The sequence below is a fragment of the Vulpes vulpes genome, chromosome 2 (assembly GCF_048418805.1).
Source record: "Vulpes vulpes isolate BD-2025 chromosome 2, VulVul3, whole genome shotgun sequence".
NCBI lineage: Eukaryota > Metazoa > Chordata > Mammalia > Carnivora > Canidae > Vulpes > Vulpes vulpes.
The window spans coordinates 98,343,403-98,366,228 of record NC_132781.1 but is presented as its reverse complement, the minus strand read 5'-3'; the positions used below and the strand labels follow the sequence as shown (position 1 = coordinate 98,366,228).

The 22,826-nt window shown below is 37.0% G+C and overlaps 2 protein-coding genes and 1 pseudogene across 29 annotated transcripts in view; 2 read left to right on the top strand and 1 right to left on the bottom strand.

Moving 5' to 3' along the window:
• Nucleotides 1-22,826, bottom strand: part of MLLT10 (MLLT10 histone lysine methyltransferase DOT1L cofactor) — a 249,580-nt gene that overhangs the window by 151,820 nt on the left and 74,934 nt on the right. The window lies entirely within an intron of this gene.
• LOC140597910 (heterogeneous nuclear ribonucleoprotein A1-like) lies at nt 15,173-15,478 on the top strand. The gene has a single exon (XM_072749335.1). It carries the CDS (start codon nt 15,173-15,175, stop codon nt 15,476-15,478), a length of 306 nt encoding a protein of 101 aa, XP_072605436.1.
• Nucleotides 15,581-17,401, top strand: LOC140597909 (heterogeneous nuclear ribonucleoprotein A1 pseudogene; annotated as a pseudogene).

The window sequence follows — 22,826 nt, the reverse complement described above, 5'->3', positions numbered from 1 at the left end:
GTAAAAGTAAGAAAAAGGCAACTTAAAAATAGTAGGAAAGCTTCAGAAACCCATGCTCTTCCCTTAACCCATGCCCACCCTAAGTTCAACATAAGTCTTAAAGATAGCACTCACTGAGTTTCCAATGTGGAACTCTGGTTTTCCAATCCATAGGTTCAGAAAATCAAGTACAGACATAGAAGATATAAAACCCACAGTAAACAACTGTTTAAACAAAAATGTAAGAATTCATTGTGGGGTTTATAAAAAAGATAAATGCATGATAATAACTGTATAAAGGCCAAAAAAAAAATAAAGAAATGGAATTATATTGAGGATCTTATACTATATGAGAAGTACTATAATATCGCTTGCTGGTAAACTATGAGAAAAAGATGTAAATTTTAAGTCCTAAGACAATGACTAACACAACAAAATGTGTAGCTAATAATACAACAAATTAGACAAAATGAAATCACAGACATCTCAAAAGAAGGCCATAAAAGAAAAAAAAAAAGAGAACAAAAAACAAATGGAGCAAATAAAAACAACTATCAGGGCACCTGGCTGGCTCAGTCAGTAGAGAATGTGACTCTTGATCATGGGGTTGAGTACAAGCCCCATAATGGGTATAAAGACTATTTTAAAAAATAAAATATTTTTTAAAAATAAAAATAAAAAAATACCAAGACAGTAGATTTAAATCTAATCTTATCATTAATAACATTAAATGTAAATTAACCATCCCAGTTAAAAGATACAAACTGTTGAAGATAAACAAATGGTCAATAAGCACAAGAAAAGATGCTCAACATCACTAGTCACTAGAGAAATAAAAATGAAAAGTAAAAACAAAATGAAATACCACTTCATATTCACCATGATGGCTAAAACCAGAAAGACAAACTTTACCTGGTATTAATACAGATAAGAAGTAAAAAATTAGGACACCTACTGCATTACAAACGTAAATGTAAAACGGTACTTCCACTTTGGAAAACAGACTGGTAATTTCTCAAAAGGATAACAGAGTTATTAACACATGACCCAGCAAATAAACTCCCAAGAATAATCCAAAGAATTTAAAAAATTGTAAACAAATATTCATAGCGGTACTACTTGTTCATAGCAATATTGTTCAAAAGAGCCAAATGAAAACAACCCAAATATCCATCAACTGTTGAATGGTTAAGGAAAATATGGTATATCCATACACTGGAATATCATTTGGCAATTAAATGAATTACTCAGACATGTTGCAACACAGACAAATCTAGAAAATAGTATGCTATGTTAAAGAACCCAGTCACAAAAGACTACATACTGTATGATTCTAGTTATATGAAATGTCCAGGATAGGGCAAATGGATAGAAAAAGTTAATAGTTGCCAGGGTAGAAGTGTTCAAGGGATATAGAAAGTGAATGTTAATGATGGTGACAGTACCTCTTTTGGGCTTGATGAAAATGTTCTAAAATTGACTGTGGTGATGGCTCACAAGTCTTTGAATATTTTTAAAAACACTAAATTGTATATTTTAAATCAATCATTTATATGATACGTAAATAAGGATGTTACATAAAAAATTTAGTAAGAGGGATCCCTGGGTGGCGCAGCGGTTTGGCGCCTGCCTTTGGCCCGGGGCGCGATCCTGGAGACCCGGGATCGAATCCCACACGTCGGGCTCCCGGTGCATGGAGCCTGCTTCTCCCTCTGCCTGTGTCTCTGCCTCTCTCTCTCTCTCTCTCTCTCTGACTATCACAAATAAATATAAAAAAAAAATTTTTTTTAAATAAAAAAAATAAAAAAAAAATTTAGTAAGAAAAATAATTTTTTAAATTGGCAAAAGATTTCTGAACACAACACATCACCAAATAAAAATGTAAGAATGGCAAATAACCACATGAAGAGCTCAAATTTACTACTCACTAATAAAATGAAAATTAAAAGCCAGAGGTATGATACCACTCTGCACCTATTAGAATGGCAAAAACTAAAAAAAGTGACCATACCAAGTGCTGAAGTGGATGTAAAGCAACTGGAACTCTCATATGCTGCTGATGGGAATATAAAATGTCCTAACTGCTTTAAAAAAGTTTGTCAGCTCCTTATAGAATTAAACATGCACCTATCATTATAAACTAGCCATTTCATGCCTAAGTATTTATCTAAGGACCAAAAAAGACTGTTATTATAAAAAACATAGTTTTTTTTAAAAAACATAGTTTTTTATAAAGTTTTAATAGTTAACAGTAGCTTAATTTGCAGCACCTAGAAACTATAAACAGTCTATACAGATAAATAAACTGCTATATACATACAAAAGCAAAGCAGTGAACAGAAAAAAGGAATAAACTACTGATGCATGTAACAACAAAAATAATCTCTAAATATTTATATTCATGGAAATAAGCAAGACAAAAATAGTGTCTGTACATACTGTATACATATTTGAGTGTCTAGACACACATGCATATATATACATATACATTCACTTAAATAGAATACCACAAAAATACAAGTTAATCTATAGTAATAGAAAGCAGATGAATAGATACCTGGGACAAGACTGGGGAGAGAAGGGGTGGTATAGATATAATACAAAAGAGTAAGAAGAAGGTTTTAGGAGTAATGGATACATTCACTACCTTTATCATGATGATGATTTCATGGGTATATACGTTAGAACTTAACAAGCTGTACATTTTACATATATACAGTATACTGAATGCCTATCACATCTGTATAAAGTTGTTTAAAAATTTTTTTAAGGAACAAAAATCTTAAAAAAGATCTCAGTCCAAATTTTAACTTATATTAAATGTTAGTCCTTTACACACAACAGCTAAGGCAGAGATTGAGGACAAAGCTGATGAAAAAAATCCATACTACCATATGCTGCCTATACAACACATACTGTTTTAATAAAGACTGTTAAGTGTAAAACAAAGCAAATGGATGGAAAACGATATATGATGCTGACATAAGAATATTAAGGCTGAAGTGACTGTTTTGATGTCATAACACCCAGGAGACAAATATTCCATAGCTTTAAAAAGGGACATTTCCTAATGATAAAGGTATAATTCAGTAAAAGATCAACAATTTAAAAAGTGTCTACACCTAATAATGACACCTGAAAATACATAACAAACATTTGACATTATTAAAGAAACAGACAGATTTTTAACACACCATACTCAGTAACTAACAGATGAAGTAGATTCCCCTCAAAAACTCAGTAGAGACATAAAAGAGGTTGGGGTACTTGGGTGGCTCAATTGGTTAAGTGTCTGACTCTTGATTTTGGCTCAGATCTTGATCTCAGGGCTGTGTAATCCAGCCCCATGTCGAGCTCCACACTCACTGGGAAGTCTGCTTGAGATCCTCCCTCTCCCTCCTTCTCTGCCCCTCACCTTCCCCAAAATAAATAATTTTTTTTTTAAAGAGTTCAGAGAGGAATCCCTGGGTGGCTCAGTGGTTTAGCGCCTGCCTTCGGCCCAGGGCGTGGTTCTGGAGACCTGGGATCAAGTCCCATTTCGGGCTCCCGGCATGGAGCCTGCTTCTCCCTCTGCCTGTGTCTCTTTGCCTCTCTCTGTGTTTCTTTCATGAATAAATAAAATCTTTATAAAAAAAAAAAAAAGAGAGCTCAGTATCGGCTACCTTGATCTAATTGACATTCACAGAATACTATTTTCAACTGCAGAATATACATTCTTTTTCAAATGCATACAGTACAGTCAACACAAACTATATGCCAAGCCCTAAAATAAGTCTCATTGAATTCTAAAGGACTAAAATCTTCTAGAGTGTAATCAGTGGCCACAATGAAATTAAATTAGCAACCAATAATAACTAGGTATCTAAGAAAATCCCTAATAAATAGAAAATAATATACTTCTAAATAATTTATGAGTCAGAGAAAATCACAAAGGAAATTGGAAAACATTTTTAACTGAATGGCAACAAATATACAACATACGAAATTTTGTGACGTGTTGCAAACAAAAGCAGTACTAGCAAAGGAATTTACATCTTTATATACTTTTATTAGAAAAGAAGATCTAAATTCAAAGACCTAAGCTGCTACTTCCACAAGTTATAAGAGTAAAATATACACAAATTAAAAGGAAGAAAACAGTAAAGATAAAATGAGAAATCTATAAAATAGAAAATAGGCAGGTAATTTTAAAAAGTAATGAAGTTATGTGGTTTCCTTAAAAGCGTAAACAAAGCTGACAGGTTCTATAAATACTGGTCAAGGAAAAAATAAAAAACTGAAAATACAAATCACCAGTATCAACAATAAAAATGAGGTTATCACTACACACACTATTGATCCAACAAACATTAATGGGATGATAATAATAATAATACTGCAAACAAATTTATTCCAACAAATTTGACAAGTTACATGAAACAGTCAACTTTCTTGACACAAGAATGTAGAATCATCTCTATACCTACTTTTCAAAACTATATTTATCAAATTCCCAGAAAGATTTCACTCTAACATCAGGTTTCACTGATAGATTCTATCAAATATTCAAGTCAAAAATAACACCTTTTACATAACTTTAATCTTTTAAAAACTTCATAGCCCTTTCATAAGAAATCTGACAAAAACATTATAATTTTTAAAGAAATGGAGAATTAAAGTACCTGACAAGAAGAAGATATAAGTCACGAGCTGGAAAAATGAATTTAGTTCCCTAAGAGTTTCACAAGGATCAGAAAGTAAAAGCATCTGTTAATACTCAATTTTATCAACCTAACAGAGAGGAAAGAACAGAATGATAAAAAATAATCCAAGAGAAACCTCTACACATCTATTAAAATGACCAAAATCCAGAACACTGACAACAAATGCTGGGAAGGATGCGAAGGAACAGGAACTCTCATTCAATGCTAATAGGAATGCAAATGGTATATCCACTTGGAAAACACTTTGGTGGTTTCTTACAAAAAGTAAACGTACTCTTACCATATGATCAAGCTTGTGCTTCATATTATTTACTTAACCTAAACGAGCTAAAAACTTATATCCACACAAAACCCTGCAGGTGGATGTTTACAGCAGCTTTATTCATGACAGCCAAAACTCAAAAGCAACCAAGATGTCCTCCTAGAGGAGAACAGATAAAAGTATGGTACAGTACATCCAGACAGACAACAAATCAGCACTAACCATCAATGTGCTATCAAGCTGTAAAAAAGACATGGAAGGAAAAAAAAGACACGGAGGAAACTTTTTTTTTAAGGTTTTATTTATTTGAGCAAGAGAAGACAGTGAGAAAAAGCATGAGGGGAGGGGAGGGGCAGAGGAAGAGGGAGAAGCAGGCTCCCCACAGAGCCAGGAGCCCTCGTGGTTTGATCCCAGGACCCTGAGATCATGATCTGAGCAGAAGGCAGGCGCTCAACCAACTGAGTCACTCAGGGAGCCCCAATATGGAAGAAACTTAAAAGTGTATTTCTAAATGAAAGAAAAAAATTTTTTTAAGATTTTATTTATTCATTCATGAGAAACAGAGAAAAAGAGAGGCAGAAACACAGGCAAAGGAAGAAGCAGGCTCCATGCAGGAAGCCCAATGTGGGACTCGATCCTGGGACTCTGGGATCATGCCCTGAGCTAAAGGCAAATGCTCAACCGCTGAGCCACCCAGAGGTCCCTAAATGAAAGAAATTCATCTGTAAAGGCTATATACTGTCTACAGCTACATATAGGACATTCTGGAAAATGCAAAACTATGGAAAAAAAAAAAAAGATCAGTGGTTGCCAGGGATTAACAGGGGAGGACAGATGAATAGGCAGAACACAGAGGATGTTTAGGGCACTGAAAATGATGCTCTAAACTGTAAGATATTATAATTATAATACTCTGTGTGATGGTCATTATAAATTTGTCTAAACATACAGAATTTACAACACCAAGAGAGAACTCTAAAGTAAATAATAGACTTTAGATAATGTATCATTATAGATTCATCAGTAATAAATGTTCCGATCTGGTAGAAGATGTTGATAATGAGGAGTCTATACATGTGCAGGAACAAAGGATATACAGAAACCAAACTTCTGCTCATATTACTGGGAACCTAAAACTACTCTAAAAAATAAAGTCCATTATTTAAAAAGTAATCCAAAAGAAGGTAAGAATGAAGAGAAAAATAACACAGAAGTAAAACGACAGGGACACCTGGTGGCTCAGCTGTTAAGCAGCTTTCTTGACTCCCGTCATGATCCCAGGGGGGATAGTGTTCTGAATAGGGCTTCCTGCTCTCAGAGAGTCTGCTTCTTCCTCTGCCCCTCCTCTCACTTATTCTCTCTCTCTCTCTCTCTCTCTCTCTCTCCTCCTTTTTCTCAAACAAATCTTTAAAAAAAATTCATAAAAAGATATAGTCATTCTAAATGTCCATGCACCTAATAACATCATCAAAATACATAAGGCAAAAACTGAGGCTACACAATGACAGTGTGAAATAGTAACATAACTTCCAGTAAAAGAATAAACATTCAACACATCTGCAAGGATACAGATGATCATAACCCAAATATTAGCTTCAACCTTATAGATATATATAAAACACTACAAGACTACACAATTTTTAAAAGCACATATAGCAAGTTCCTTTAAAAACCACTTCCTAAAAAAAAAATAAATAAATAAAAATAAAAAAACCACTTCCTAAATAAAATTAAATTAAATTAAAAAATAAAAACCACTTCCTAAGGGATCCCTGAGTGGCTCAGCAGTTTGGCGCCTGCCTTTGGCTCAGGGCGTGATCCTGGAGTCCTGGGATCGAGTCCCACGTCAGGCTTCCCAGCGTAGGGTCTGCTCTGCCTGTGTCTCTGCCTCTCTCTCTCTCTCTCTCTCTCTCTGTCTATCATGAATAAATAAATAAACCTTAAAAAACACTTCCTAGCTGTATATCAAGTCTCATTTAAGATCCCATACTATTGAAATCAAAGACTGTTTATTCTGATGAGATTAAACTCAAAACTGATAATAGAAAGAAAAATCCTCATGTATTTAGAAATTAAGAAACCAACCTCAATTATCATTGGGCCAAAGTAGTTATCAGAAAGGAACTTATATGACTTCTTTTTTTTTAAGATTTTATTTATTTATTCATGATAGACATAGGGGGAGAAAGAGGCAGAGACACAGGCAGAGGGAGAAACAGGCTCCATGCAGGGAGCCTGACGTGGGACTCGATCCCGGGACTCCAGGATCGCACCCTGGGCCAAAAGCAGGCACTAAACCGCTGAGCCACCCAGGGATCCCCGAAGTTATAGGACTTCTAATTAAAATAAAAATTATATCTAAGTTATACAATAAATTTCTCCCCAGAAATTTGGAAGCATACAATGGAAAGCCTACAAACTAATGATCTAAATAAATTTCCATCTTAAAATTTAGGAAGAGAGCCAAATAAACCTCCCAAAAAAGTAGAAGGAAGGAAATAAAAATATATTTGGAAATACAAGAAGCAACAAGCCAAATGAGACTAATTTAAGAAAAACAAGATGATCCAAATAACCAAGGTCATTTTTTTTTTTTTAAGATTTTATTTATTTATTTATTTATTCCCAAGAGACACAGAGAGAGACACAGGAAGAGGGAGAAGCAGGCTCCATGCAGGGAGCCCAATGTGGGACTCGATCCTGGGTCTCCAGGATCACGCCCGGGGCTGAAGGTGGCACTAAACCCCTAAGCCATCCAGGCTGCCCCCAAGGCCACTTTAAACTCTACAGATACTTAATAGATTAGAAAGAAAATGAAGAACTTTTTGCCAATAAATTTTATACTTTAGATGAAATGGGAAAGAAAGAAAGAAAGAAAGAAAGAAAGAAAGAAAGAAAGAAAGAAAGAAAGAGAGGGAGGGAGGGAGGGAGGGAGGGAGGAAGGAAGGAAGGAAGGAAGGAAGGAAGGAAGGAAGGAAGAAAGAAAGAAAGAAAGAAAGAAAGAAAGAAAGAAAGAAAGAAAGAAAGAAAGAAAGAAAGAGATAGATTCCCCAACACTACAACTATAATCACAGGGGCACCTGGGTCTGACTGTCTACCTTTGACTCAGATTGTGATCCCGGGGTCCTGGTATCAAGTCCTGCATCAGGCTCCCTTTGGGGAGCCTGCTTCTCCCTCTATGTCTCCTCTCCACCTGTGTCTCTCATGAATGAATTAAATGTTTAAATAAATAAATTGAAATGAAATAAACCTAATCACAATAAAAATGGAAATTTTAAATAGTCCTTTAATTACTAAAGACAACAAATGCATAATTATAATCTTTAAATAACTCCAGACAGACACCTGTTTTATCAGAGAATCCTACCAACACTTAAAGATAAAATAATGCCAACCTTCCACAAATGCTTCTAGAAAACAGAAAAGGAATACTTTCAAACTTATTATGACATCTGCATAACATTGAAAGCAAAATATGACAAGGCTATAGTAAGAAGGGAAAATTATAGCCTAATCTTTCTCATAAACATAGATGCCAAAATGCTAAAGAAAATAGCCATACATAACTGAATTCCACAGTAACAATCTGGGTTCACTCTGGGAAGACAAGGTAGATTTAATATTCAAAAGTGAATCAGTTTAATTCCTAACACAAAAAGAGAGAAAAAAAAAAAAAAAAGAGAGAGAACAACTATATGACTATCTCAACAGAGGCTGAAAGGCAACTCCATTACTGACTTGGGGGGGTGGGGGACACAAACTCCTGTCAAGAAAGGAATAAAATGTAATTTCCTTAATCTGTGTAAGTATAGTTACCCAAGAAACAAATAAAAAACCAAAACTATAGCTATCTACATAATTAAAGGTAAAATGTTCAACACAATCCCTCTCAAGCAGGGAAGAAATAATGGCTTGCTATCACCACTTCTATTTAGTGTTGTGCTGTAAGACTCAGTGAATGTAGGTAAGGCAAAAATTTAAAAACGGGGAGGAGATACAGATTTCTTTTTATTGTGAATTTTTTAAAAAGATTTATTTATTTATTTATTCATGAGAGAGAGAGAGGCAGAGACACAGGAGGAGGGAGAAGCAGGCTCCATGCCAGGAGCCCAACGCGGGTCTCATCCCCAGGACTCCAGGATCGCGCCCTGGGCTGAAGGCAGGCGCCAACTGCTGAGCCACCCAGGGATCCCCTAACTGTGAATTTTTTTAAAAAGCACATAAGAGGGCAGCCCCGGTGGCGCATCGGTGTAGCACCGCCTGAAGCCAGGGGTGTGATCCTGGAGACCTCGGATCCAGTCCCACGTCGGGCTCCCTGCATGGAGCCTGCTTCTCCCTCTGCCTGTGTCTCTGCCTCTCTCTCTCTGTCTCTATGAATAAATAAATATTCTCAAAAAAATAAAAAATAAATAAATTTTTAAAAGCACATAAGGTAAAATCCACTACCTTAACCATTTAAATGTACAGTTCACATTGTTGTGAAAGAGAACTCCAGAACTTTCTTCATCTTGCAATCTGAAACTATATATCCAACAAACAACCACTCCCTTTTACCCCATCATCCCAGTCCCTGTAATCACCACTACACTTTCTCTATGAATCTGACCACTCTAATTATCTCCTTTGAATGGAATCATATAGTATCTGCCCTTTTGTGACTGGCTTATTTCACTGTAATGTCCTCAAGATTCAACCTTGTGGCATACTGCAAGATTTCCTTCCTAAGACTGAACATATTCCATTATATGTATAAACAACATTTGTCCATTCATCCACTGATTAAGACATTTGGTTTGCTTACACTTCTTGGCCAGTGTGAATAGTGCTGCTGTAAACATGAGTGTACAAATATCTTTTGGAGATCCTGCTTTCAATTCTTTGGGATACATACCTGGAAGTGGAATTGCTGGAATATATGTTTGGTTGTTTTTAATTTTTTGAGGAATCTCCATACTGCTTTCCAGAGCAGCTACACCATTTTCAATCCCACCAGTATACAAGGGTTCCACTTATCTTCTGGGGTGGTTTTTGTTTATTGGGGTGGGGGGTGTTGATAATAGCCCTTGGTTTTGATTTGCATTTCTATGATTAGTGATATTAAGCATCTTTTCGTGTGCCTATTGGTCATCTGTATATCATCTTTGAAGCAATGTTTATTCGTGTTCTTTCCCCATTTTTAAATCAGGTTATTTATTATTTTTGTTGTTGAATACTAAGAGTTATTTATATATTATCTCCCATTCCACTGCCGTTTCAATCTGTTGATTGGGTTCTCTGATGCACAAAAGTTTGTAAGTTTGTGTGGTCCCACTTTGTCTCTTTTTTCTTTTTCTATTTTTATCTTTTTTTTCTTTTTTGATTCATGTATTTGGTGTCATATCCCAGAAATTCTTCTCAAGTCCAACTTTTCCCATATGTTTTCCTCTAGAAATTTCATAATTTTGAGTCTTTGTACCTAAATCATTGATCTACTATGAGTTAATATTTGTATATAGTGTAAGATAAGGGCCTAAATTCATTCTTTGGCATGCTGATATCCCATTTTGTCAATATCATTTGTTGAAGAGACTGTCCTTTCCTCATTGAGTAGTCTTGGCACTCTTATCAAGGATCATCTGACCAATATACAGAAGAGTTTATTTCTGGGTTCTCTATCCTACACCAATGGTCTATTTGTCATGCCAGTATCACACTGTCTTGATTACTGTGGTTGTGTATGTTCTGAAATCCAGAAGTATGAGTCTGGAGTATGCTCTTCATTTTCAAAATTGTTTTAGCTATTTGGGGACCTTCGAGATTCCCTATGAATTTTAAGATGAATTTTTGCATTTGCACAAAAAAAGCTGTCAGGATTTTGATAGGGATTGTGTTCAATATGTAGGTCACTTTAAGTACTACAGACACATAACAGCTTTCCATTTAATTATGCTTTCTTTCATTTATCTCAGCAATGTTTTATAATTTTCACTGTATCTTTCTCTCCTTGATTAGGTTTATTATTCCTCAGTGTTTTATTTTTTTTATACTTTATAAAAGGAATTCATTAACTTCTGAATTTCCTCTTCTAATTATGCATTGTCACTATATAAACACAACTAATTTTGGGGGTGCCTGGCTGACTCAGTCAGTGGAGTGTGCAACTCTTGATCCCAGGGCTGTGGGTTTGAGCCCCATTTTCGATGTAGGGATTACTTAAAGATAAAACCTTTAAAATTATACATTTAAAATAAATAAAAACTCAAAGGCAATTTTACCTCTTCTTTTTCAGACTGGGTGTTTTCGATTTCCTTTTCTTCCCTAAGTACCCTACCTAAGAGTCCAATAATATGTTGAATAGTCATGAAAAGAGCAAGCATTCTTGCCTTATTCCTTGTATTACAAGAAACATTTTGTCTCTTAATGCCTGAGTATGATATTAGCTATGGGTTTTTCATATATAGCCTCTGTATGTATGTTAAGGTACTTTCCATCCATCCAAGTTTGATGGGTTCATTTACCATGAAAAGGTACTGAATTTCACCAACTGTTTTTTCTGCATCAATGGAAACAACATGATCACGTGGGTTTTCTCCTTCATTCTGTTAATATGGTGTAGTACACATTGATTGACTTTCCTATGCTGAACTATTCTTGCATTCCAGGAATAAACAAAGTGTATATGATCCTTTTAATGTGCTACTGAATTCAGTTTCACAGTATTTTGCTGAGGACTTTTACATCTGTATTTATCAGGGATACTGGTGTGTAGTTTTCTGCTTGTAATGTTTTTGTCTGGTTTTTGTTCTCAGAATAATGCTGGCCTCGTAAAATGAGCTTCAATGACCTCCTCTTCAATTTTTTGGAAGAGTTTCCAGAGAATCAATTCTCTGATGAAGCCATCTGGTTCTAGACTTTTCTGTGTTGAGTTTTTAAATACTAATTCAATCTCCTTACTGGTTGTTGTTCAGATTTTTATTTCTTCGTGACTCAGTCTTGGTAGGTTGTGTATTTCTAGGACTCCATCCATTCTTCTAGGCTATTCAATTGTTATCAAATTATAAAATTCTCTAATAATTATTTTTATTTCTGTGGCATCAGCTGTAATATCCCACTTTTTCATTTCTAATTTTAATCATTTGTATAGTCTCTTTTTCCTTAATTTAGCTAAGAGTGTGGAATCTGAAGATATAAAACAAATAAACAACCAAAAAAAGCAGAATCAGACCTATAAATACAGAGAACAGACAGATGCCAGAGGGAAAGGAGGTGGGGGAATGGGCAAAATGGGTGAAGGGGAATGGGCAATACAGGCTTCCAGTTATGGAATGAATAAATCACAGAATAAAGAGTACAGCATAGGGAATATGGTCAGTTATATGGTGACAGAGGGTAACTAACACCTGCAGTAGGCACAATATAACTTACACAGAAGTTGAATCACTAAGTTGTACACCTGAAATTAATGTAATACTGTATATCAACTATTCTCAAATAATAAAATAAATGACACCTATGCCATAAAAAAAATCTAGCTAACAACTAATTTTTCCTTTTTTTCCCGAAAAAACACCTTTAATCACACTGATTTTTCTGTTGACTTTCTATTCTCTATTTATTTCCTTCTTTCAGTTGGTTTTGTGTTTGTTCTTTTTTATCTCGTGTTTTAAGGAGTTAAATTGTTGATTTGAGATTTTTATGTCATATCCAAGAAGAAGGTAAAGGGGCATAAGGTACAAAAAGGGAACAAATGTTGTAAGATTAATTATGGAGGAGAGCCTGGATGGCACAGTAAGTTGGGTGTCCAACCCTTTGTTTTGGCTTGCGTCATGATCTCAAGGTCATGAAATCAAGCCCCACATCAGCCTTCCTGCTCAGCACAGAATCTGCTTCAGATTCTCTCTCCCTCTACCTTTGCCCCTCCCCATTACACTCTAATAAATAAATCTTAAAAAAAAAAAAAAGATTCATTGTGGAGGGTTTAGCAGGGTCACTTAGTTCTGTAAAGAATTTGGACTGGTAAATCTGCCTTTAACTGAAATAAGGCAGGGTAACTAAATGGAATGAGAAAGTAGAGTGAAAGACGTAGTGACTTTTTAACTGATATACAGTTGACACATAATGTTACATTAGTTTTAGGTGTACAACATAATGATTCCACAACTCTGTACTAAATGTCCAAGTTTATGTAACTATCACACAAGCAGATGATGTGACAAGCAACTAGATATTTATGAATCCAGTGTTCAAGAGAAAAGAAAAGGTTGGAGATTTTAGTTTGGGTGCTATCAATGTATACACCATAGGTTATTCAAAGCCATAATACTCAATTAAGTTCATTCTGGAAGTAAGTATAGAAGGCCTATACCCTGAAATACTCTAATATCTAGAGGTCAGTGTCTGCAAGAGGAGAGTCTGGAAAAATAAAAGGGGCAATCAATAAGGTCGAAGGACAAGGTCTCAGTAACAAAATGAAGTAAGCACTTAAGAATGAATGATCAAAATTGTCAAATGTTGGTAAAGATCAACTAACATGGGACTTGAGAACTGGTTCAGCCACATGGAGATCATGGATTACTAAGAACAGGCCTTGGTGGCATGGTAGGGAAAAGCCTAACTGGAGTAAACTCAAAAATGAAAGAAAAAAGAAATGAAGTAGAAGAAACTGTCATTTATATACATTATCATTGTATAAAAATGGAGTAACTCAAAAATGAAAGAGATGAAAAGGAAATGAAGTAAAAGAAACTCATTTTACACATTATCATTGTATAAAACATACAGAATGCCAATTTCAACAATTTGTATAGAACACAACTAGTTCTTTTATGTTTTTCTTTTATTTTATTTTTAACTCTAAATATAGAGCTTACTATGCACAGGCCTTGTTCTCCACACTTCACATAACTTATTTAGCTCTCATAACCCAATAGAGTACATAATATTAAACACACCTTACAGATTTGGAGAAAATTGGACCATAAAGAAATGAATACAATTCTAAAATTTATATATAAGAATGATGTTCCAAAACTACTCAAGTTCCATCTGAAGAAAACAAAGGGGCTCATACCCTCCCACACTTGAAAGCTTATCATAAAGTTGACTTTCAACAGAGCAGCCACAATGATCATGTTATTTTTTTTGTTTTGTTTTTGTTTTGTTTTGTTTTGTTTTTCCACAATGATCATGTTAAACAACTTGCTTTAATCAAGTCATCCCTCAGCTCAAACCACCCTAATGGTTTAGCAACTTGTCCTTTGTAACACCAAGTTATTAGAGTGATTTTGCAAACCCTACAGGACCTATGTCCACCCCATCCTCCAATTCATTAATCTCAGGTCTTCTCAAATGTCATCTCTTCAGTGGAATCTTCCCCACTTTACTTAAAATTTCAAAAGCACATTTCAGATTTCGCTCTGCATCCTCTTCTTTATCTTTCTCCATAATACATGACATACTATACATTTTATTTACCTATTTCATTTATTATCCAATTTCCCTCTCCAAAATGTAAGTAAACCCTGAAAGGGCACGGATTTTTGGTCTGTTTTGTTCAAAGCTACCTAGAAAATTGCCTGTAGCACATAGGAGACAACACAATAAATATACTGTTGAAAGAATGTTAATTTTCCCTGTTAATCTATAAATTTAAGAAAAGCATCATAAAAATACCAAAGGGATTTGTAAAAATTAAATAGCCTGATAATATCAGTGATAGCTTATGGATTTTTTGTACTTCTTGATGTGACAAGATGAGAAGTAGACTTACCTTCCGTGATACTTTTTCCCAAAATCTATCAACCCAAGCTAATTATGAGAAAACAGGAGACAAACCCAAACAGGGGGGTGTGGTGGGGGGCACTGAAACAGGTACCTGGTCAGTATTCCCCAAGACTGCTATGGTAACGAAAAACAAGAGAAGACTGAGAAACTCTTACAGAGGAGACATGAAGACATGGCAAATAAATGCAAAAGAACATTAAGGGGGAAAATGGTTTTAAGAAAGGAAATCCACATACACACACACAAAACACAAAAAATGAAAACTAACCATCTAGTAGGGGAAAAGTTCAGCAATTCATACCACAAAGGACTGATTTCCCTAATATATCAAAAACTCCTACTTAATCTAAAAATATACCTCAAGGAATTTACCAAGAGACAACTGAGGTAAGAATATGAACAAATAGTTTCTGCCCCTGGACGCCGCCGAGTAAGCATCGTTAAAGTCTCCCCTCCCACCGCCGTCATGTCTAAGTCAGAGTCTCCCAAAGAGCCCGAGCAGCTGCGGAAGCTCTTCATCGGAGGTTTGAGCTTCGAAACGACCGATGAGAGTCTGAGGAGCCATTTTGAGCAATGGGGGACGCTTACGGACTGTGTGGTAATGAGAGACCCCAACACCAAGCGCTCCAGAGGCTTTGGGTTCGTCACGTACACCACCGTGGAGGAGGTGGACGCGGCCATGAACGCTGGGCCACACAAGGTGGACGGAAGAGCCGTGGAACCAAAGAGGGCTGTCTCCCGAGAGGATTCTCAAAGACCTGGTGCCCACTGAACTGTGAAAAAGATTTTTGTCGGTGGCATTAAAGAAGACACTGAAGAACATCATCTAAGAGATTATTTTGAACAGTATGGGAAAATTGAAGTGATTGAGATCATGACTGACCGAGGCAGTGGCAAAAAGAGAGGTTTTGCTTTTGTGACCTTTGACGACCACGACTCTGTAGACAAGATTGTCATTCAAAAATCCCATACTGTGAATGGCCACAACTGTGAAGTAAGGAAAGCCCTATCGAAGCAAGAGATGGCTAGTGCTTCGTCCAGCCAAAGAGGCCGAAGTGGTTCTGGAAACTTTGGTGGTGGTCGTGGAGGTTTTGGTGGGAATGACAACTTTCGTCGGGGAGGGAACTTCAGTGGTCGAGGTGGCTTCGGTGGCAGTCGAGGTGGTGGTGGATACGGTGGCAGTGGGGATGGCTATAACGGATTTGGTAATGACGTTGGTTATGGAGGAGCCGGCCCTGGTTACTCTGGAGGAAGCAGAGGCTATGGAAGTGGTGGACAGGGTTATGGAAACCAGGGCAGTGGCTATGGCGGGAGTGGCATTTATGACAGCTATAACAACGGAGGAGGCGGAGGCGGCTATGGCGGTGGTAGTGGAAGCAACTTTGGAGGTGGCGGAAGCTATAACGATTTTGGCAATTACAACAATCAATCCTCAAATTTTGGACCCATGAAAGGAGGAAATTTTGGAGGCAGAAGCTCTGGCCCCTATGGTGGTGGAGGCCAATACTTTGCCAAACCACGAAACCAAGGTGGCTATGGCGGTTCCAGCAGCAGCAGCAGCTATGGCAGTGCCAGAAGGTTTTAATTACTGCCAGGAAACAAAGCTTAGCAGGAGAGGAGAGCCAGAGAAGTGACAGGGAAGCTACAGGTTACAACAGATTTGTGAACTCAACCAAGCACAGTGGTGGCAGGGCCTAGCTGCTACAAAGAAGACATGTTTTAGACAATACTCATGTGTATGGGCAAAAAACTCGAGGACTGTATTTTTGACTAATTGTATAACAGGTTATTTTAGTTTCTGTTCTGTGAAAAGTGTAAAGCATTCCAACAAAGGGTTTTAATGTAGATTTTTTTTTTTGCATCCATGCTGTTGATTGCTAAATGTAATAGTCTGATCATGACGCTGAATAAATGTGTCTTTTAAAAAAAAAAAAAGAATATGAACAAATACTTCACATAGGGGCGCCTGGGTGGCTCAGTTGATTAAGCATCTGTCTTCAGCTCAGATCATGATCCCAAGGTCATGGGATCGAGTCCCATGTGGGGCTCCCTACTTAGCAAGGAATCTGCTTCTCCCTCTCCTCCCCACTCATGCTCTCTCTCTCAAATAAATAAATAAATCTTTTAAAAAAAAATACTTCACATAAAGAAAATAAAACTAGCTTTAAAGCATATTTTTCATATGAGAAGAAAGTTGATATTGATAAACTTTTCTCACAATAACAGAAATACAAATTAAAGCTACAATGATATAGTTTTCATCTACCAGATTGGCAAATATAAAAAGATCCTTAATAATGATGGTTAGAAAGCATTAAGAGTGGGACTCAGAATCTCACCTTCAGGCTCTAGGGGAGAATATAGTTTAACTTCTTACAATACCAACCCTGAAGATTAGATCACAGTACTGCCATATACTAATAATTTATTTGAGAGTGTGCTTTATTTTAAGCCTGTTGTACTTGGTTGTCAGGAGTCTATACTGTATGACGTACATAATTTAGAGTCCACAGCTACATTAAAATAGGATAGCTAGGCACTTACAAAGACAGAGCGGGTATGACTAGTAGGCATTTTTAAGCTGAGGGTAACTAAATCTGGTGGCTTCCCCACACTTGCATTCACATTAGCTTCTTGTCAACCTTACAGCCAAAACAATGAAGACATTAAGACTAGCATCAGGGCAGCATGGGTGGTTCAGTGGTTTAGTGCCACTTTCAGCCCAGGGTGTGATCCTGGAGACCCAGGATCAAGTCCCACATCAGCCTCCCTGCACAGAGCCTGCTTCTCCCTCTGCCTGTGTCTCTGCCCTTCTTTCTCTCTGTCTCTCATGAATAAATAAATAAAATCTTTAAATAAAAAAAAAAAAAAAGACTTGCATCAAACTTTGGAGGTCTCTCTACTACTACAACTGTATATACTTTTCTTTTATTAACTGCATTTTGTGTTGGATAAACCAGTTGTGACTTGTCAGTTTGATGAATAATACAAAACTGAAACCCACTCAGATGGTTATGTAATTGCTGAAGTATGATAAAAGCAGTTTCTTCTCATGTATTGTGAATGAAGTGTGAATTACTACAATCTCAACAGAGAAAGATTTGGCAAAAGCCACTGAAATTACAGATGTTCATACCCTCTGATCCAGCAATTCTACTTGTAGGAATTGTCACTGTAATAATGTTGAAAAAAAAAATGGGAGTGGGGGTGTGCCTGGGTAATTCAGTTAAGTGTCCGACTCTAGATTTCAGCTCAGGTCATGATCTCAGGGTCATGAGATCTGAGCCCCGAGTCAGGCTCCCCACTGGGCTCCCTCTCTCCCCTCCCATGTGTGCACACTCTCTTTAAAAAAAGGGGGGGGGCACAGACAGAACAGAGAAACCCAACTTGAGAAGAAAAGGATGAAGCCCTTGATACCCTTCAAAAGCAGAAAAGAAGCTCCCTAGCAAATGACACATATGCTTTGGGAGCAAATCTGCTCTGGAAATACAAGGCACACCCTCTGGATTCATGAAATAAATGGAAGATGCAGGTCATAATGGGAACCATGATCTCTCTGCTTTATACCTGGTGTATTCCCAGAGCTTCCATTTCCATGTGGCACATCCTTGTTTGTTTTGGGTATCGTACTTCCCAGCTTATTATTGTCAGAGATTCCCAAAAGGAGCCGATGTGGCAAAGGATAAAGAGATGACAATACACTGGTTTAGACAAGCCTCCAAGCAGGACCATCCCTGCGCTTTCTTTAACCTTGCAGTGGGAAAACTGAAAAACATAACTGGGTCCACTGAAGTAGGCCTTTTGTTTCAGGAACCCAGTATCACCCTAAACACAAGATGAAGAAGGCGGGTAGCACAATTCCTGTCAAAACCAGCCAGATCCGGGTAGCCCTGGTGGCGCAGCGGTTTAGCGCCGCCTGCAGCCCGGGGTGTGATCCTGGAGACCAGGGATCGAGTCCCGCATCGGGCTTCCTGCGTGGAGCCTGCTTCTCCGCCTCTCTCTCGCTCTCTCTGAATGAATAAATAAATAAATAAATCTTAAAAAAAAAAAAAAAAAAAAAAACAGGGATCCCTGGGTGGCGCAGCAGTTTAGCACCTGCCTTTGGCCCAGGGCGCGATCCTGGAGACCTGGGATCGAATCCCACGTCGGGCTCCCGGTGCATGGAGCCTGCTTCTCCCTCTGCCTATGTCTCTGCCTCTCTCTCTCTCTGACTATCATAAATAAATAAAAATTAAAAAAAAAAAAGAAAAAAAAAAAAACAGCCAGATCCTGCATTTCCCTATAAAACCTCCCAGCCCCTTCATTCAGGAGGGCTTGCAGTTTGTGAAGGCCATAGCCTGTTGCAGCCTCCTTTGTCCAGAAAAGCAATAAAGCTATTGTTCCTCTTTATCCCACCTCCTTCTCAAAAGACAGTAACTAAATTTCCATCAATAATAGACTTGTGAAATAAATTATAGTTCATTCAAACATTTAAATATCATGAAAATGTACGAGATAAAAAGAGCTCTTCATTACTTATGCCCATGATCTCCAATACATATTATTAAATAATAAAGCAATTCATAAAGCATTATACCTTATATTTGCATAAAAGAGTATTTATGAAAAAAAAAAGAGTATTTATGCATGCAGAAAATAACGGTGGACAGGTATCAAAAATGTGGTAGCCTCCCAGAAAGGAAACTACATGGCGAAGATGCAGGAAAGAGCTAAAAGCTGGTACTATAAATAATTCCTACAGATATACACAGTATTTGTCTACCTCACTATCATCTTAAACTCAACACATTACAAGTACCTCTCAACATTCTTAACTCCCAAAACAACTCTGCATCCAACATCCTCTAACTCCAGTTAGGACCAGATACAGTCTACTGTCCACACAGAAATCTGAGCAACTTTTCTCCATCATCTCAGCCTACATCCATTAAGTCATAGGACAGGACACTACTGTAGGTAGCTAAGATTTAAGCATGTTCAGTAATCATCTTATCTTCTTGCTAGAAGAAAAGACAATCAATTACTGGTTCTAGTTACTCCAAGAAGCTAGCTGTTTGATTTTTCCCTTTAAGTCTTGAGTTTTGTCATACCCCTCCATATATATATATATATATATTTTTTTTTTTTATGATAGTCACAGAGAGAGAGAGAGACAGAGACAGAGACAGAGACACAGGCAGAGGGAGAAGCAGGCTCCATGCACCGGGAGCCCGACGTGGGATTCGATCCTGGGTCTCCAGGATTGCGCCCTGGGCCAAAGGCAGTCGCTAAACCGCTGCGCCACCCAGGGATCCCCCCTCCATATATTATTTTTGCTTATCTACTTTGCTTAACAGATCTACTTCTGTTACTGACAACCAAATAATAGCATCAATAGATAATGAACCAAATGTCTTCATTTTGATAAATGGTAAATAAAAGTTAAGAATAAAGCATATGGGGGTGCCTGGGTGGCTCAGTCGGTTAAGTGTCTGCCTTCAGCTCAGATCACGATCCCAGGGTCCTCGTATGGAGCTCCACATCAGGCTCCCTACTCAGTGGAGAGCCTGCTTCTCCCTCTCCCACTCCCTTTGTCATTCCCCCTGCTTGTGCTCTCTCTCAACTCTAGGTCTCTCTCTAATATACAAATTAAATTAAATAAATAAAATATTTTTAAGGAATAAAAAATAAAACATATGGAAAGTAACTATAAATGATAAGTAACTGTAAGTGATAAGTAACTATGGAATCCCTGTTCTATTACAGAAACACTGAAACAGAGTAGAAAATACCAGAATCAACCATGTCAGAACTATGAAAAAGAATCAAAAGATCACAGCAACCCCAAAAAATTAACTTTACACCTAAAGAGAACTAGAAAAACAGAAAAAGCATATAGTAGAAGAAATGATATTTAAAACCATAAAGATTCCACAAAGAAACTATTATAATAAATGAATTCAATAAAGTCACAATATACAGAATTAACATAAAAAAATCAGTTGCCTCTCTATATACTTTAACTATAAGAGAAATTAATAAAATCACATTTATAACTACATCAAAAAAATGAAATACCTAGGAACAGGGATACCTGAGTGGCTCAGTGGCTGAGCGTTGGCCTTCAGCTCAGGGCGTGATCCCGGATCCAGGAATGGAGTCCCAAATTGGGCTCCCTGCAGGGAACCTGCTTCTCCCTCTGCCTACATCTCTGCCCCTCTCTCTGTCTCTCTCATGAATAAATAAATAAAATCTTTTAAAAGGAAGTCTCTCATGGTTTGTCTTCCTCTCTAATTTTTCCCACTCAGTTCCTAACTGCGGGAAACAAAGGGTTGTGGAAGGGGAGATGGATGGGGGGATGGGCACTGAGGAGGGCACTTGATGGGATGAGCACTCAGTGTTATCCTATATGTTGGCAGATTGAACTTAAATAAAAACAAAAGTTAAAAAAAATGAAATAAATTTTGCATGCAATAAAACGAAAAAAAATCTTTAAAAAAAAATCAAGGAAGTGAAATACCTGTAACTCTGAAAATTGTAATACATTCATTAAAGAAACTGAAGACAACATAAAGAAATGGCAAGATATACCATAATCCTGGATTACAAGAATTAATACTGCTAAAATGTCTATAATACCCAACGCAATCTATAAAGTCATCATAATCCCAATCAAAATAGTAATTAGAATTTGGGTGCCTAGGTGGCTCAGTAGTTAAGTGTCCAACTCCTGACTTCAGCTGAGGTAATGATCTCAGGCTTAAGATTGAGTCTTAAGTCGAGCTCCACGCTGAGTGTGGAATCTGCTTAAGACTCTCTTTCTCCCTCACCCTTTGCCCCTCTCCCTCTCGTGCATGGGAGTGAGCTCTCCCCACTTGACCCCTCCAAAAAAGTAAAAAGTAATGGAGTTTTTCACAAAACTAGAACTAAGACTCCTAAAATTCAAATGGAAGTACAAAGTGCCTGAATAATGAAACCAATATTGAGGAAAAAGAACAAAGCAGGAAGTAATCACCTTTTGCTTTCAAACAATATTACAAAGCTAGAGGAATCAACTACAGTATGCTACCAGGATAAAAACAGACACACAGATCAGTGGAATACAAATGGCAGCTTAGAAATAAACCCATACATACATAATCAATTAACCTATGACAAAAAGAGACAAGAATATACAATGGCAATGGGAAAACTGGACAATGATATGCAAAAGAATGAAATGAACTACTATTTTACACCATCTACAGAAATTCATAACAGATTAGAGAATACAGGCAATAATCTCTGTCATAGAAACATTTTTCTAGATCAGTCTCCTCAGGCAAAAAACAAAAACAAAAGGCAAAAATAAACTAGTGGGACAACAAAAAATAAAAAGGCTTTTGCATAACAAAGAAAACTATGAACAAGATGACAAGGCAACCTACTAAGAGAATATATTTGCAAATGGCATGTCTAGTAAAGGGTTAATATTCAAAATATACAAACAAATTATGCAACTCAATGCCAAAAATCAAATAATCCCATTAAAAAGCCGGCAGAGAACCTGAATAGACATTTTCCCAAAGAAGATATACAGATGGAGATGCATGAAAAGATGTTCAGTATCACTAATCATCAGGAATATGCAACTCAAAAATCACAATAAAGTATCATCTCACACATGTCATGATGGCTGTTACCAGAAAGACAAAAAAGAACTGTGTTCACAAGGATGTGGAGAAAAGAGAACACTCCTATGCTATTAGTGTGAATGTAAAGAGGTGCAACCACTAAGGAAAATAGCATGGAGGGGATCCCTGGGTGGCTCAGTGGTTTAGCACCTGCCTTTGGCCCAGGGCGCAATCCTGGAGTCGCAGGATTGAGTCCTACGGTGGGCTCCCGGCATGGAGCCTGCTTCTTCCTCTGCCTGTCTCTCTCTCTCTCTGTCTCTCTCTCTGTCTCTCTCTCTCTCTCTCATGAATAAATAAATAAATAAATCTTTTTTAAAAAAATAGTATGGAAGTTCCTCAAAAACTTAAAAACAGAATTATTACATACAGTCCAGCAAGTCCACTTCTGAGTATTTATCCAAAGAAAAGGAAAACATCAATTCAAAGAGATAAATGCAACTCTATTATCTTTTCGGTGTTAATTATAAT

Excerpts from the sequence above, each read along its gene's own strand:
- LOC140597910 (XM_072749335.1), top strand. The coding sequence starts at position 15,173 with ATGTCTAAGTCAGAGTCTCCCAAAGAGCCCGAGCAGCTGCGGAAGCTC.